The sequence below is a fragment of the Botrytis byssoidea genome (assembly GCF_014898295.1).
Source record: "Botrytis byssoidea strain MUCL 94 chromosome Unknown BBYS_024, whole genome shotgun sequence".
In the NCBI taxonomy this organism is placed as follows: Eukaryota; Fungi; Ascomycota; class Leotiomycetes; order Helotiales; family Sclerotiniaceae; genus Botrytis; species Botrytis byssoidea.
In genome coordinates this window covers 472835-485000 of record NW_024065865.1, presented here as the reverse complement: position 1 = coordinate 485000, position 12166 = coordinate 472835, and the positions used below count along the sequence as shown (strand labels likewise).

The window sequence follows — 12166 nt, the reverse complement described above, 5'->3', positions numbered from 1 at the left end:
ACACTCACATTCAAATTCACATCTCAAAGTGTAACGAAAAGAAGAAGAAGAAATATAATCAAGAAGATTCTATTCTCCTCTCTCTCTCTCTCTCTTCCTCTTCCTGCACCTCGCCAAAAATTCCCACCTTGATTAAAACGGACCCAAAAGGAAAAAAAGGCGATTTATTCCGAAAACGCTTATTTCATACTTATACTTGACTTCACCCACATCCGGTCCTTCAACCTCTTTTCCTCCACACTTATTCCAACCCCAACTTAAAACCTACAAACTACAACTATCACCTCCTCCTTCTCCACCAATACCTCGATTACTTTTCTCTCTTCGACCGACCGATTATTCAACCTTTCACTCTTCGATATCGCCTCCACCACATTGAATTATTGTAAATAGATTCCATACGATTACGAACATTCAATCATCAACATAACAAACCAACATTCCTCCACCATTTCGCGATCACATCGCGACTTCTTTCCGCAGTCGTGCCTTCACTCTCATAACAGCTCGTGCGTTCGAGCAAAATTTCGATACCAAAATACAATCATTATGCCTTCCAGATTAAATGCGCCGGTCTTGACCGTTGACGCCGGACTTATTCACAAAGTCGATACAAGAAACGTGGAGAACCTTTACAGCATGTGGACTGGTAAGTTTACTTCCGTTCTCCCATCATTCACTCGTGAAATCATTCGCCTCACGACATTCCCGTCATTCACTATACTAACTAACATTCCTTACAACAGTCTTCTCAAGATGTGCTGGATCCTTAGAAGAAGGTCAAAGATTAGAAAATTTAAGCTGGAGATTGTGGAACAGAGAAACCTTTTGCTGTGAACCAACTTCAGAAGCAAACACTACCACACCCATCATTTCACGATCCTCAAGAAGTTCCGAAGGTCTAGATTCGAATAACGTTCCAGAATTAAGTGGAAGTTTAGATTCACTCGTGGACGAAGAGGCCATCGAATTCGAAGAAGGTTCCGATGCTTCTCCTCTCGATATCTCACACCGACAAATTCACAGACAAGATTCCTGCAATAGCAGAAGTCGAGGAAAGGAACGTCACATTACACCTGATGATCTTGAGAAGATGGTTATCACTATCAAGGAAAAGAAAGATCTCGCTCCTCTTACCATCTCTACACCTTACCTTGCACCACTCTCCGAGAGAATCCCAGAATTCGTTCAACCAAAGTATGAATCACCTGCCATGCCATCAAATGAGTCTTTCTCAATCAACTCATCAAATCAATCTGCCGCCATGGAATCATCAAGCAGCAACTCCGAAAAGAGTGCCACTTCAGTTGTCAAGGGTTTCTCTCTCTCACCTGCACACGTCAGCAGCTCAATGCGTTCCATCCCACTCAACACCGTACCATCCTCGATACCCACTGCCGATATCCTCGCAACAGATTCAAAAGCACTTGCACCCAAGAAGACGCAAATGTTCGCTCTTGGTGGATCTTCCGGTGAAGACTCACTCAGTGAACAAGCAGCTTCAATGGATGACAAGCCATTAACACTCCAACAAAAGAAGAAGCCAGCTAAATTTAGCTTCGGTGGATCATCAAACGAAGACGAGAGCTCTCTACCAAACAGAATGCAACCACGTAGTGCATTGACTGACAAACTTCAAAAGCCTTTGGCCAAGAAGCAAACTTCTTTCCAAGAAGAGGTTGCCACTAGAACCATTCAAGAGGAGGCATTCGATGATGATGTCTTCGAGACAGATGACGAGGATGATGTCGACGAGTCTGCCATTGACGATGACGATGATTCCTCTGATTGGGAAGATTCAGTCGAGGATTCTGGAAACGCAAGTATCGATGACAAGACCTTCTTTCAACGAGTTGATTCAAGACCTCAACTCACCTCTAGACGATCATTGATCACCACCATGCTTCACCAAAACGATCGTGCTCAAGCACTTGCCACCGAAGCTTCTCGATCGACTCCAGCTCTTCGCAGATCCCGAAACTCTTCGCCCAATGGTCCTTCTCTCGCAGCATCACCGGAATCTGATGAAACCCCTCTTATGATGAGAGGACTTAGACCAATTGCCGAAGTTCCTCGTGGAGCTCAACCCATTATCAAGACAACCACCAACACTACCGCACATCAACAAGCACTTTCACCAAGAACTACAAGAAGAAACATGCTTGCAACTGAATTGACTGTGAGTCTTCGACAAAACCTCCTTTGGGAGAGAAGACAAAAGTCATCAGTCAATGAAGCTGCTGCAGCTCTCAAACGAAGACACACTGCACATGATGTTGCAAACCTTAAACAATACCCAGAGAATGTTTATATGGATAAGGATGATCAAGCTCTCAACTCAAGCTGGAATCAATACTTCAGTCAAGGGTTGGGAGAATATCATTCCAAGGGATGGTAAATTTCTGAACAATACTACGTGTTAGTCGCATAATGTAATGGGTTATCTGCGCATCGAGTAAACAGCATCAGTATACAACAATTTATACGTTTGACTTGTATTGCCTTTTGGTAATACACAGTCTTTACATCGACTTCACAGTCAAAACTGCATTCATCGTCATGGAGTTTCTTGGCATAAAAACAGGACGTGTGGAATTTTTACATGGTCATAGCATTGGGCACGAATTAATGTCTTTTTGCTTTTTTTTTAGTTTGCATTATAGCGAATGTTTTACAATCACAGGATCAAGGAGGGGTGGGATATTTGTTTGTTTTTTACTTTTATTTTTATTTTTAACTTTTCTTCTTCTACATATTCACATAGCGACTTGGAAGAAAAAGGTCAATAACTTCCACACATATTTGGGGGATGGAAAGAACACTGGTAAGGGAATAAACTGGTATGGAATGGGAAATTATGGATCGGTGTTCTTTTGCGTCTGTTTTTCTTCTTCTTCATTTTACACAAAAGCTTTTTTCGAGGAAAAGTGTTATGAAGAAAACTGAATGGTTTCTTTTTCAAAGAATGTTTTGATACCAGCGGATTTTATTTCAACTGGCGTTGGGATGATACCACATAATGGATTTTTGAGAAAGTCCTTGGGATTTTTTTTTCAGTTCAAGCTTTTCCTCTTTTTGAGAGAAGAAGATCATGAACTTCCGAGAGGAAGCATGAATCTTTGTATATGATCTGAATGGATGGGAACTGGAATGGAAGGATAGGCAGTGGATGATATAAAAGTTTAGGGGGAATGGGAAATACGGAACAATTGTATTGTGACTTGCCAAATGAAAGCAAGCAGATTAGATAGTTTTTAGTGAGAGGATAGGAGAGGGGGGGAAGAAGAAGAGAATAAAAAATAAAATATTGATACAAAACTTTCTGGTTCATTTGATTGATTGTGGTGATGTGAGTGGCTTGATGCGATGTTGATACTTTGACTGGATATGGTATAAGGATGAAGATGAAATGTCTTCGAGGAGTAAGGAGGATAAGAGCGGTAATGGGGATATTTGATATTTGATATTGAATGTTGAATGTTGGTTTGGTTGTAGAGGTTAAGAGAGGATAATGAGGATGATGATAATGTAAGAAGAGATATTTGAAAGGGAAGCAAATAGGAAGGTTTGTTATTGTGTAAGGTGAGAGAAGGGAAGGTGAGAGGAGGGGGGGTAAGAGGGAGTAAGGTTATTGAAGAATGGATAGGAGGAGCGATGAGGGAGGGGGGATGGATTTGAACAAGGGAAGTGAGAGGAAGAGGAAAAAAGGGAAGAGGGAGAGGATATCAGAAGAGAAGAGAGAAGATAAGGGATGGTGGGATATAATGGAAGACGGGGATGGGGAGGAAAAAGGGCTGGGATTTAGGATGAAGGATTGGCATTACGGTTTAAGAGGGGGAGGTGGGATATAATAGCAGATGGGGATAGGGGGGATGGGGTGAGATGGGGAATGGGGAGGGAGAGGGAGGGAAAGAAGATAGTAGGAAAGAGAAGTAATCGATTAGCTCAGTTCGATTCGGTTCGATTCAGTTCAGTCCGTTCTGTTTTATTTCATTTCATTCCAGTTTAGTTTAGTGGTATCGATATAATCTCAAAGATATCTTGAAGAATCAAAATTTTCAATTTCGAGCGCAGCGAGCTAGGGGGTTTGGGGGCTTGCCCCCTTGGATGGATGGATGGATGCATGGATGCATGGATGGATGGATGGGTAGGGTTGGATGGAGAGATGGGGAGGTGAGGAGGAGAGGAGGAGAGGGAGGGTGGAAATTGGGAGTTGGAAGTAAGAGGGGGGATGGAGATGGGAAATGTGAGGAGAGCGGTGGAGCGCTGGGGAGGTATTGGAATGAAGGATGAGGGATGGGAGTGGGATCAGAATTGGAATTGGGGATGAAGGAATACATAGATAGAGGAGTACTGCGATGGTGAAGATGGGTGAGATAAAACAGAGTAGATGGGTGATTAGGTAGGTGATTAGATGAATAAGGGTGATTGGCTGGATGAATGAATGTGTGAGATAAGGAGGGCGAAGATATTCACGATGGTAGGGAGTTATTCATAAGTAAATGGGTTATTGCTGGGACTGGGATTGGGATTGGGATTGGGATAAAGAGTGAGAATGCTTGGAATGATGGATAGGTAGGTAGAGCTATGTTTGGATTCTAGGGAGTATTGTGAGAAGGATGGGGAAAAAATAAGAGAAGGGGAGAGGAGAAGAGGAGAAGGGGAGAAGAAGAGGAGAGGAGAAGAGAAGAGAATTGATATCATAGCATATGAGAATAAAATAGAAGAGAAGAGATGTAGTGATCTAATATAAGATGATATGAGATACAATATGAGATAAAAGGAGACGAGAAAGTGTACGGACAAATAGATAGATACTAGACATCAATCTCCGGATTCGTTTTCATATATACTATAGATGAGTATGAAAATGAGAATCTTTGAGAGAAGGTCTATAGATTCTAGAATGTATTAGATATTTTATTTATTTGTTTATTCATTTTAAGATGTAAACTCGAATTGATGTGTATTTTAATTATGTTAGCATTTGCTCGAGTAATAGTTAGTTATTGCTGGTCTAGGATTCACGGAACCGAAGATTAAGGAGGGAGAGGGGGAGTAATGAATTTCCTGGGGCTTTGGTTGTGCTATGAGGAGGTCTATGTATTTGTTTGTGGGATTAGAAAGTTGTGGTTGTGTTTATATTATTAATACTATTATTGTTGTTATTTTTGTTGTTATTATTATTGCTGTTGTTCATTCGGTTGTGAATATGATCTTCGTTGAAAATTGGAAGGGTAAAGAAAGGGGGGAGGCGGAGGGGGAATAGTGAAGAATAAATCATATACCTCACACATACCTATAGAGTAGATATCATTCAAGAACACACTTTTCCAGTTTACCTCATCTTGCCTATCTATCCTATATATATACAGATTGAATTGAATCATACTATCTCCCCATCACTTCGAATACACTCATCCATTCATTCCTCCTTCAATTCTCACAAATTCTACTAATCCTCGCTACAATAAGAGAGAGCGATTGTTGTACCTCATCATTTATTATTTATTATTCATTATATATTAATATCTAATCTTACCTTATTATTATTACTATCACATAAATATCCCATTTCCTACTTCCATTTACAACTAACTAACTTAGTTTTTTGGTGGGTGAGTAGGATGGAATGTGTAGGTATATTTGTATGTGTATTATTATCGTGACCGTTACTATTACATCGCCGTTAACCTTACCCTTTCAAATAAGATTATTCAACATAACTACATCCATCATCAAATATAATAATCTACATTTCCCCCTCCACAATCTCCTCACTCTCACCCCCACGCCCAAATTCTCCTCGCCGTTTAAAATTTAAACATCCCAGCACCTCTCTCTCTTTCTCTCCAATCTCACCTCAGATTTCCCATCTCTGCTGACGCCATCCAGCCGGTACGGACCCTTCCTTCCCCGTTATGTCGTCAAATTCGTCACATCCTAATTTTCCCATCTTTACTATAAATACACACACACACACACACACATGTAAGATTCTACCACCCACTTCTCCAAATGTTAACCACGCGACCTGGTTACCCCTGAGTTTTGGGCTACTTCGCCGGGTGGGATTGTGCTGGGCTGAGGATTGATTTAGGTAGGTAGGTATTTGGACATTGAGATTTTGTGATCGTGGAAGATTGGGTTTTGTGGGTTGATTTTTGATATGAGATGGGAGATTGGGGATTGAGGAAGGGATCGAGGTTGCTTACTGTTTATTGTCTAGCTATCTAATTACTATTTATGCCTACCTGATACCTCCTCCTTTCATGAAAACAAATAGCAAAGATGACAGACAGAAATGCTTAGCTAATGAAACGAACGATGAGATGAGATGAGATAAGATAGCGTGGGGTAGGTAAGGTTAAGGTTATTCATCACACGGCACTTACTTCCGCAATGGCAATACTAAGACTAAAATAATCATACGAATACTAGGTAGGCATCATAAAATGTAGACAAGAAATACAAATGCCATTTCTGAAGGATGAAAACAAGACTCGTGATATGAAGATGTTTCAAGACTATAATTGTATCTGACATACCAGTAGGATGAGGTAAGAAAGGTAAGCTGTGCTCTATCTATGTAGGCAGATATGATATCGATAATCGAATCATCAGTCACGCACGCGGCGCAACGCTACCTCCACCTCCTTTTCTTTCCCCACGTTCGGTAACCCACCCCATGGTTACTAGGTACCTAGGTGTATAGGTATTATTCATTGATTCAGCCTTCACACGGTGGAAATGTCATCGAATAAGTTGTATCTGCCTTATCCCTCACATATTCACACAGACTGTATGGTTACCTATCACTCAGCTCAGCTCAATGTACAGTGAAGCTTGTACTATCTAAAACAAAGTAGCAATCCACCTTACCGGTCCATCCTATCTTGATGATCCAACCACCTTGGTATGTACATCTCATTCCCATAAGGCATTTCTCCTTTCCGCAAGGACCTGGATATCTTACACTATAAAATCACCTACCTATTTAAGCCCATTACGAACTTTAAGATCTGAAACGTGTTTGTTCTACAAGTTTAAAGCCCCTCCTTTCCTCCCTGACGTCTGTCTATCGTATACTCATCACAACCTATAAACACACATCTCATGACCCCAACACCAACAATACCATCTGAATTTCTAGATGGAAAACACATTCCCCTCTGTCTTGAATTAAATATAGTATACACAGTTACTTCCAAGTAAATAAGCACTGCTGTCTGTCTGTCTGTCTGTCTCCATGCACATCCTAGTATCCCAACCACACGGCGCGTAACCTACAAGCGCACGAAACAAAACAATTCTATTTACAAATCAATATGTATTTCTAGTCGTGAGAAATAAAACCCCAAGATTAATTAATCCATTCTTGCTTCTCAGCCCCGTGGAGAATAAATGCTCGAAATAAATCTGATTTGATGCAATGATTGTTTATTTATTATTCGTTATTATATTTCCTCTCGTTTTGAGAATGGGATGGGAATCATGGGATGGTGTAGGATCTCGCTTGGGAGGGGAGGAGACTTGAAATAATATGTGTGTTGTGTAGATAGATATTCTTATTTTGTGTGTACGGAAGAATTATTTACATGGATGGATTAATGAATAAAGAGAAAGATGAACGGATAGATAGCTGGGTGAACGCACAAATGAATTAATAATTCCAGAGCAAGAAGTAATATTTTATTATTTTTTATTTTGTTGTATTACATTTATTCGCCATACTCCTCTACGCCATGCACCGCCCATTTTTGAAAACAGGTACCTATGTACCTACTCTATGTATATGTACAGCTGATCCTCAATATCTTCCAAGAAAAAACAACAACGTGTGCTGTGCATGCATGCATAACGGCGGTGAAAGAAAGATCTGGAAGTCATGAAAGGAAGGATGTGAAATTCTAGATGTGATGTTACGGCAGATACATATCCATCTAGAATATACCGGACAAAAAGTGGCGGGATGGATGGAATTCGATTTTTCTTATTGGTTGGATGTTTATTTTGATACTATTTTTTTGATTCCGATGGGTGGTGAGGGAGAATGGGAAGGAAGATTGGTTGGGCTGACTTTTCACATCTACTCCGTAGGTACTTGGTGATATATTAACGGCGCGCTTATGAGTGAAGAGAGGGCGCTTGCTTATGGTGTGAAGAAGATGGTGTGGTGCATGTAAAGATGAGGGAGAGATGGGATTGATTGATAGGAGGAGAAGGAGAAGAGAAAGGGGGACCTGAGTTGGAAGTCGGAGGTGAATTAATGATTTATTATTTGAATATTATTTTATTGTGATTATAATTTTTTGAAACGAATTCGTAGAAGTTATCGTTCTTGTTAACGTTGTCGCTACTTTTCACGATGGATGTTGAAGTGGGATGACCCCCTGTCACTTATTCGTTTGTAGGCTCTGAAGTCCTGATTTGAGATACGGTATGTATACTGTAGTCTATTTGCTTTGCTTTGTCTATGACTGTACATTTTGAACTTGAAACTCTATTTTCTTACAATTTATATGTATTCATGTTATATCTAATAATGTAGAGAATTTCCTTACCAAAAAGGAATCCCGATCCCATACAATCAGTACAGAAATTAAACTCCGACCCAGAATATATAGTTTAGAACTAACTGTAGGTACCATCATTATATCTCACATTTACAAATCTTAATCCAACCTAAAACTCTTTTCTTCCGTGGTCGGTCTTTTCCTTTCATCATGAATTTACGGGCTGGAGCAATATCTGAGATTCGTGATGTTGAGATGGGATTAGCATAAAAATGAAAAGCTGACTCTAATCCTAAATACCGACATCAGTGCCTAGATATGCAAGCATAAGAAAACTTATGCAGTAATAGCTTTGACACTAAGTGTGTGTTCCAAGATCCAAATCGTCACTATTATAGACTGTACATGATGGATGAATTGTTCTTTTGTTCTAGAAGGAATTACATGAAAGTCTATTCTTTCCTCTTCCTTTCCAGAGAAGTCATTTGAAGCGAAATGTGGAATTCAACTTATTCAATATACAGATTCGTACATACAGAGTACATGTTGTTCCTAGATCTATCTAACTTCTGAAACGGCGACATCCGTTACTAGAACCAAAGAAGAAGATACGAAGTTGATGAATATCTTCAGCCATTCGTTGTATTTTCCTCTTGTAAAAATAGGGGATAGACTCGTCATGACTCCCTCGTTAACTCGTAAGCACAAACAATGGTTGGAAAAAATCAATAATATTACACCAAATATGAAAATCTATTCTTCACGGCCCTATTAATTATCGTCTTTATATAATCATTGCATTTTTTGCGATCAAAGATCCACTTAGTAGTCGCAGAGACGACACCGTCGAGAAAAAAAAAGAATTAATCAGGGAGAATGCATGGTTGATAGCTTAATTGGTAGGGCTGGAAATGTAGATGGAGATGCAGATGTAAGGACAACGGTATGTAAGATGTAAGGTCAGTCGATACTAAATAGCGCCCTGAAACTTCGTATGTGTGCCAGCAAAACGGCTGAGAGGATAATAGGTGGATGAAGATGCCAACAACGATGTCCAACGAACATGTAACTATTTACAAACGAGCTTACACTTGAGACTTTTCCACAAAGTGGAGTGGTGTCGGTAGCTATGTGTGTGTGCGCGTGTGTAGACAGTCTAGGTATGCATGTACACGAACCAACCAACATGCAGATGGATATTTAAATTCTAGAATTTAGAAAAATTGGTAAATCCTTTTTTGCCATGTTGCATTAGGCAGGTTACTAACGTGTAGACGATGTGGAGATAGTGATATTCAGGGTATTTTTTGCTCTGCTCGGTAAAATTTAAGGAGGGTGATAATCTTCAATTTTCTGCATTATTATAATACATATCGGCGTTTCTGAGACCTGGTTACGATTCGCCCACCGAGTAGAATGTATGTATGTAACCAACGGTCATAATGCTTAGTCGATCGTAATTCTATCCATTCGGATGGCTTCAAAAACCATACATGTAACACAAGGCTAACAGCGTGTGATGTGAAAGAAATAAAATTGACCTCCTCACTCCGGCACTCACTCATCACGCTTCATCAATTTTTGATATCACACACGCATTGGTATTTCCACGACCTAATCACTGGAGTCTCCAAACGTCAGATTGACGGTGCCCCAAGAATCCGGAATTCCCCAGCTGGAAACCAAGCCATCAGCTCCAATTCTCCAGATGATCATCCCAATTTTTCCACAGATCTCACTTTCTCAAACTCGCTTCGGACAATTGAAATCCACCACTCCACTATCCAGTTCTCGTAAACTGGATTCTTTTTTTCTTACAATTTTTTTGTACACATAAACTCAACCCCCTCTCTCTCTCTCCATTTTTTCTCAACATGATTTCTATATTCTCCTTCCTTGTCTTTTTGGGTAGATTTTTCACTGGGCTTGTCGGGAACTAGAATTTAGATCTTCTAGTTCAGGAGATCTAGATGTTTAGCTTAGCGTTCCCATTGATCATTTGTACTGCTGGTGACATGATAGGACAATTGACTTTATTGGTTTTTGAATTCCCACTTCTCTGGATTCTTTTATAAAAATTACCCCTCTATGCAAGTCACACGCTTTACTCTATGGCTCTAGTGGTGTTGTGTCACTAGCGTGCACCGCCTATGCAAGACCAGCATTGCATCAGGAGTAAAGTCCAGCCGAAGCATAACCGCACATTGGGTTTGGACCTTTTAATGAAAAAAAGTCACATGAGGCGACTTTTTTTCTTTTCTTTCACAATTTCCATTGTTGAGATGGCAATTAACTTTTTTCGGTCGCTGTGGTAACCTTATTAATGCGCTCCACTTGGGCAATTCGGAAACCACCGGGCGCAATCAGTGCAAAAGGTTTGTCGACCATACAGATACATATCACATGCAACGCTCATGCATGTACCGAAACCCAAAACGGGAGTTTCCTCGCCTTGAGAGGAGAAAAATGCTGTCTGCTGCAGTCTCGCGGCGAAGTTCCTCAAGTGGGGCTCACCAAAAAATTCGACCGAATGTGGTTTGGAAGTTGGCAGTTTCTCTCACATGGCGTGCGTGGAAATGTGTCAAGATGAGAAGAGGGATTAGTAATGTCCATACCAATGTGTTCTCGTTCATGGACGAAAAAGAGGAGCTCATGTTCATCAGGGGTAATGTACGCTGTAACAAGCAGGAATACCATTATTACCAGTGAGGGTCTCGGTCCGACGGTTGTCAATTCTACCACGATTGATATTGCGGCTCGGGGGATTTGCGGGGTCGAATAACTTCCAGCAGGCAAGGAGATAAAAATCAATGATGTCAATGTACCAAGACTGGAGTTGGGATGCTTGCCAAGATACGACATGTCTAAAGATACCGGTATGTGAAAAGTGATGTCCTCCTTCTAGAAGAAGTATGCATGCGAGTGTATGAAATCAAGTGTAAACTCAAAATATCATTTCAACAACGTGGTATGTTGGTTTCTGAATATTTTGATTGGTTGCTCAATTTTTGTCATGTGTTGAGAAATCAAGGAGTCGAGTTTGGACAGGAGGTATGGGAAAAGGTGTTCAAATGCTCATGCACCCCGTGTCATTGAACTCTGCAAAACCTTTTGCCGTGGGAAGAGTCGTGGTTGTGTTTGATTCGAATGTTAGAGAAAAAAAGCCGGTTTGACACTTATGATAATTGTCCGAACGAATGAAAATATTCAATTGAATATTTGGGGATTATTTTTATATTTTCAGAATAAATTTAACACGGAAAAGCTGACTCGAGAATCACACTTGTCAAAGCATTCAGAGTTTTCTAGCTTCCGTCTTGCCTCTGAGTAAGAGTAGAGTTTCGCTAATATAATCTGGGGTTTGGTGCTTGACCATGACAATGTTGCCTGGTGTCTGATTGTTGCCTTCCGATATTCTTTCGACCAGTCATGAGATTTGAATGGCACTTGAAGTTTAATATTCGTGATATCGGCATTGAGTAATAGTCTAACAAAGTCATTCTAGGAGTTAAGGAGTTTTCCGCTTAGCATTTGCGTAGAATGCAGGTCCTCTGGTGTCATAGGGTTTTCGTCGGCTCGAGTGAACCCACGTGCTAAACTCTATCTTCGTGTTGAAAGTTTACATGCGTGTTTCGCATTGAAAGTTCACA

The 12166-nt window shown here is 40.4% G+C and overlaps 1 protein-coding gene across 1 annotated transcript; it reads left to right on the top strand.

Annotated features, from left to right (window-relative positions):
• Positions 1 to 549: 549 nt before the first annotated feature.
• On the top strand, positions 550 to 2398 carry EAE97_009915 (uncharacterized protein; the record flags this gene model as incomplete). The annotated part of the gene is made up of 2 exons (XM_038880430.1): positions 550 to 649; positions 747 to 2398. The coding sequence occupies 2 exons, from the start codon at positions 550 to 552 to the stop codon at positions 2396 to 2398; spliced, it is 1752 nt and encodes a 583-aa protein (XP_038728797.1).
• Between the last annotated feature and the right edge of the window lie 9768 nt (positions 2399 to 12166).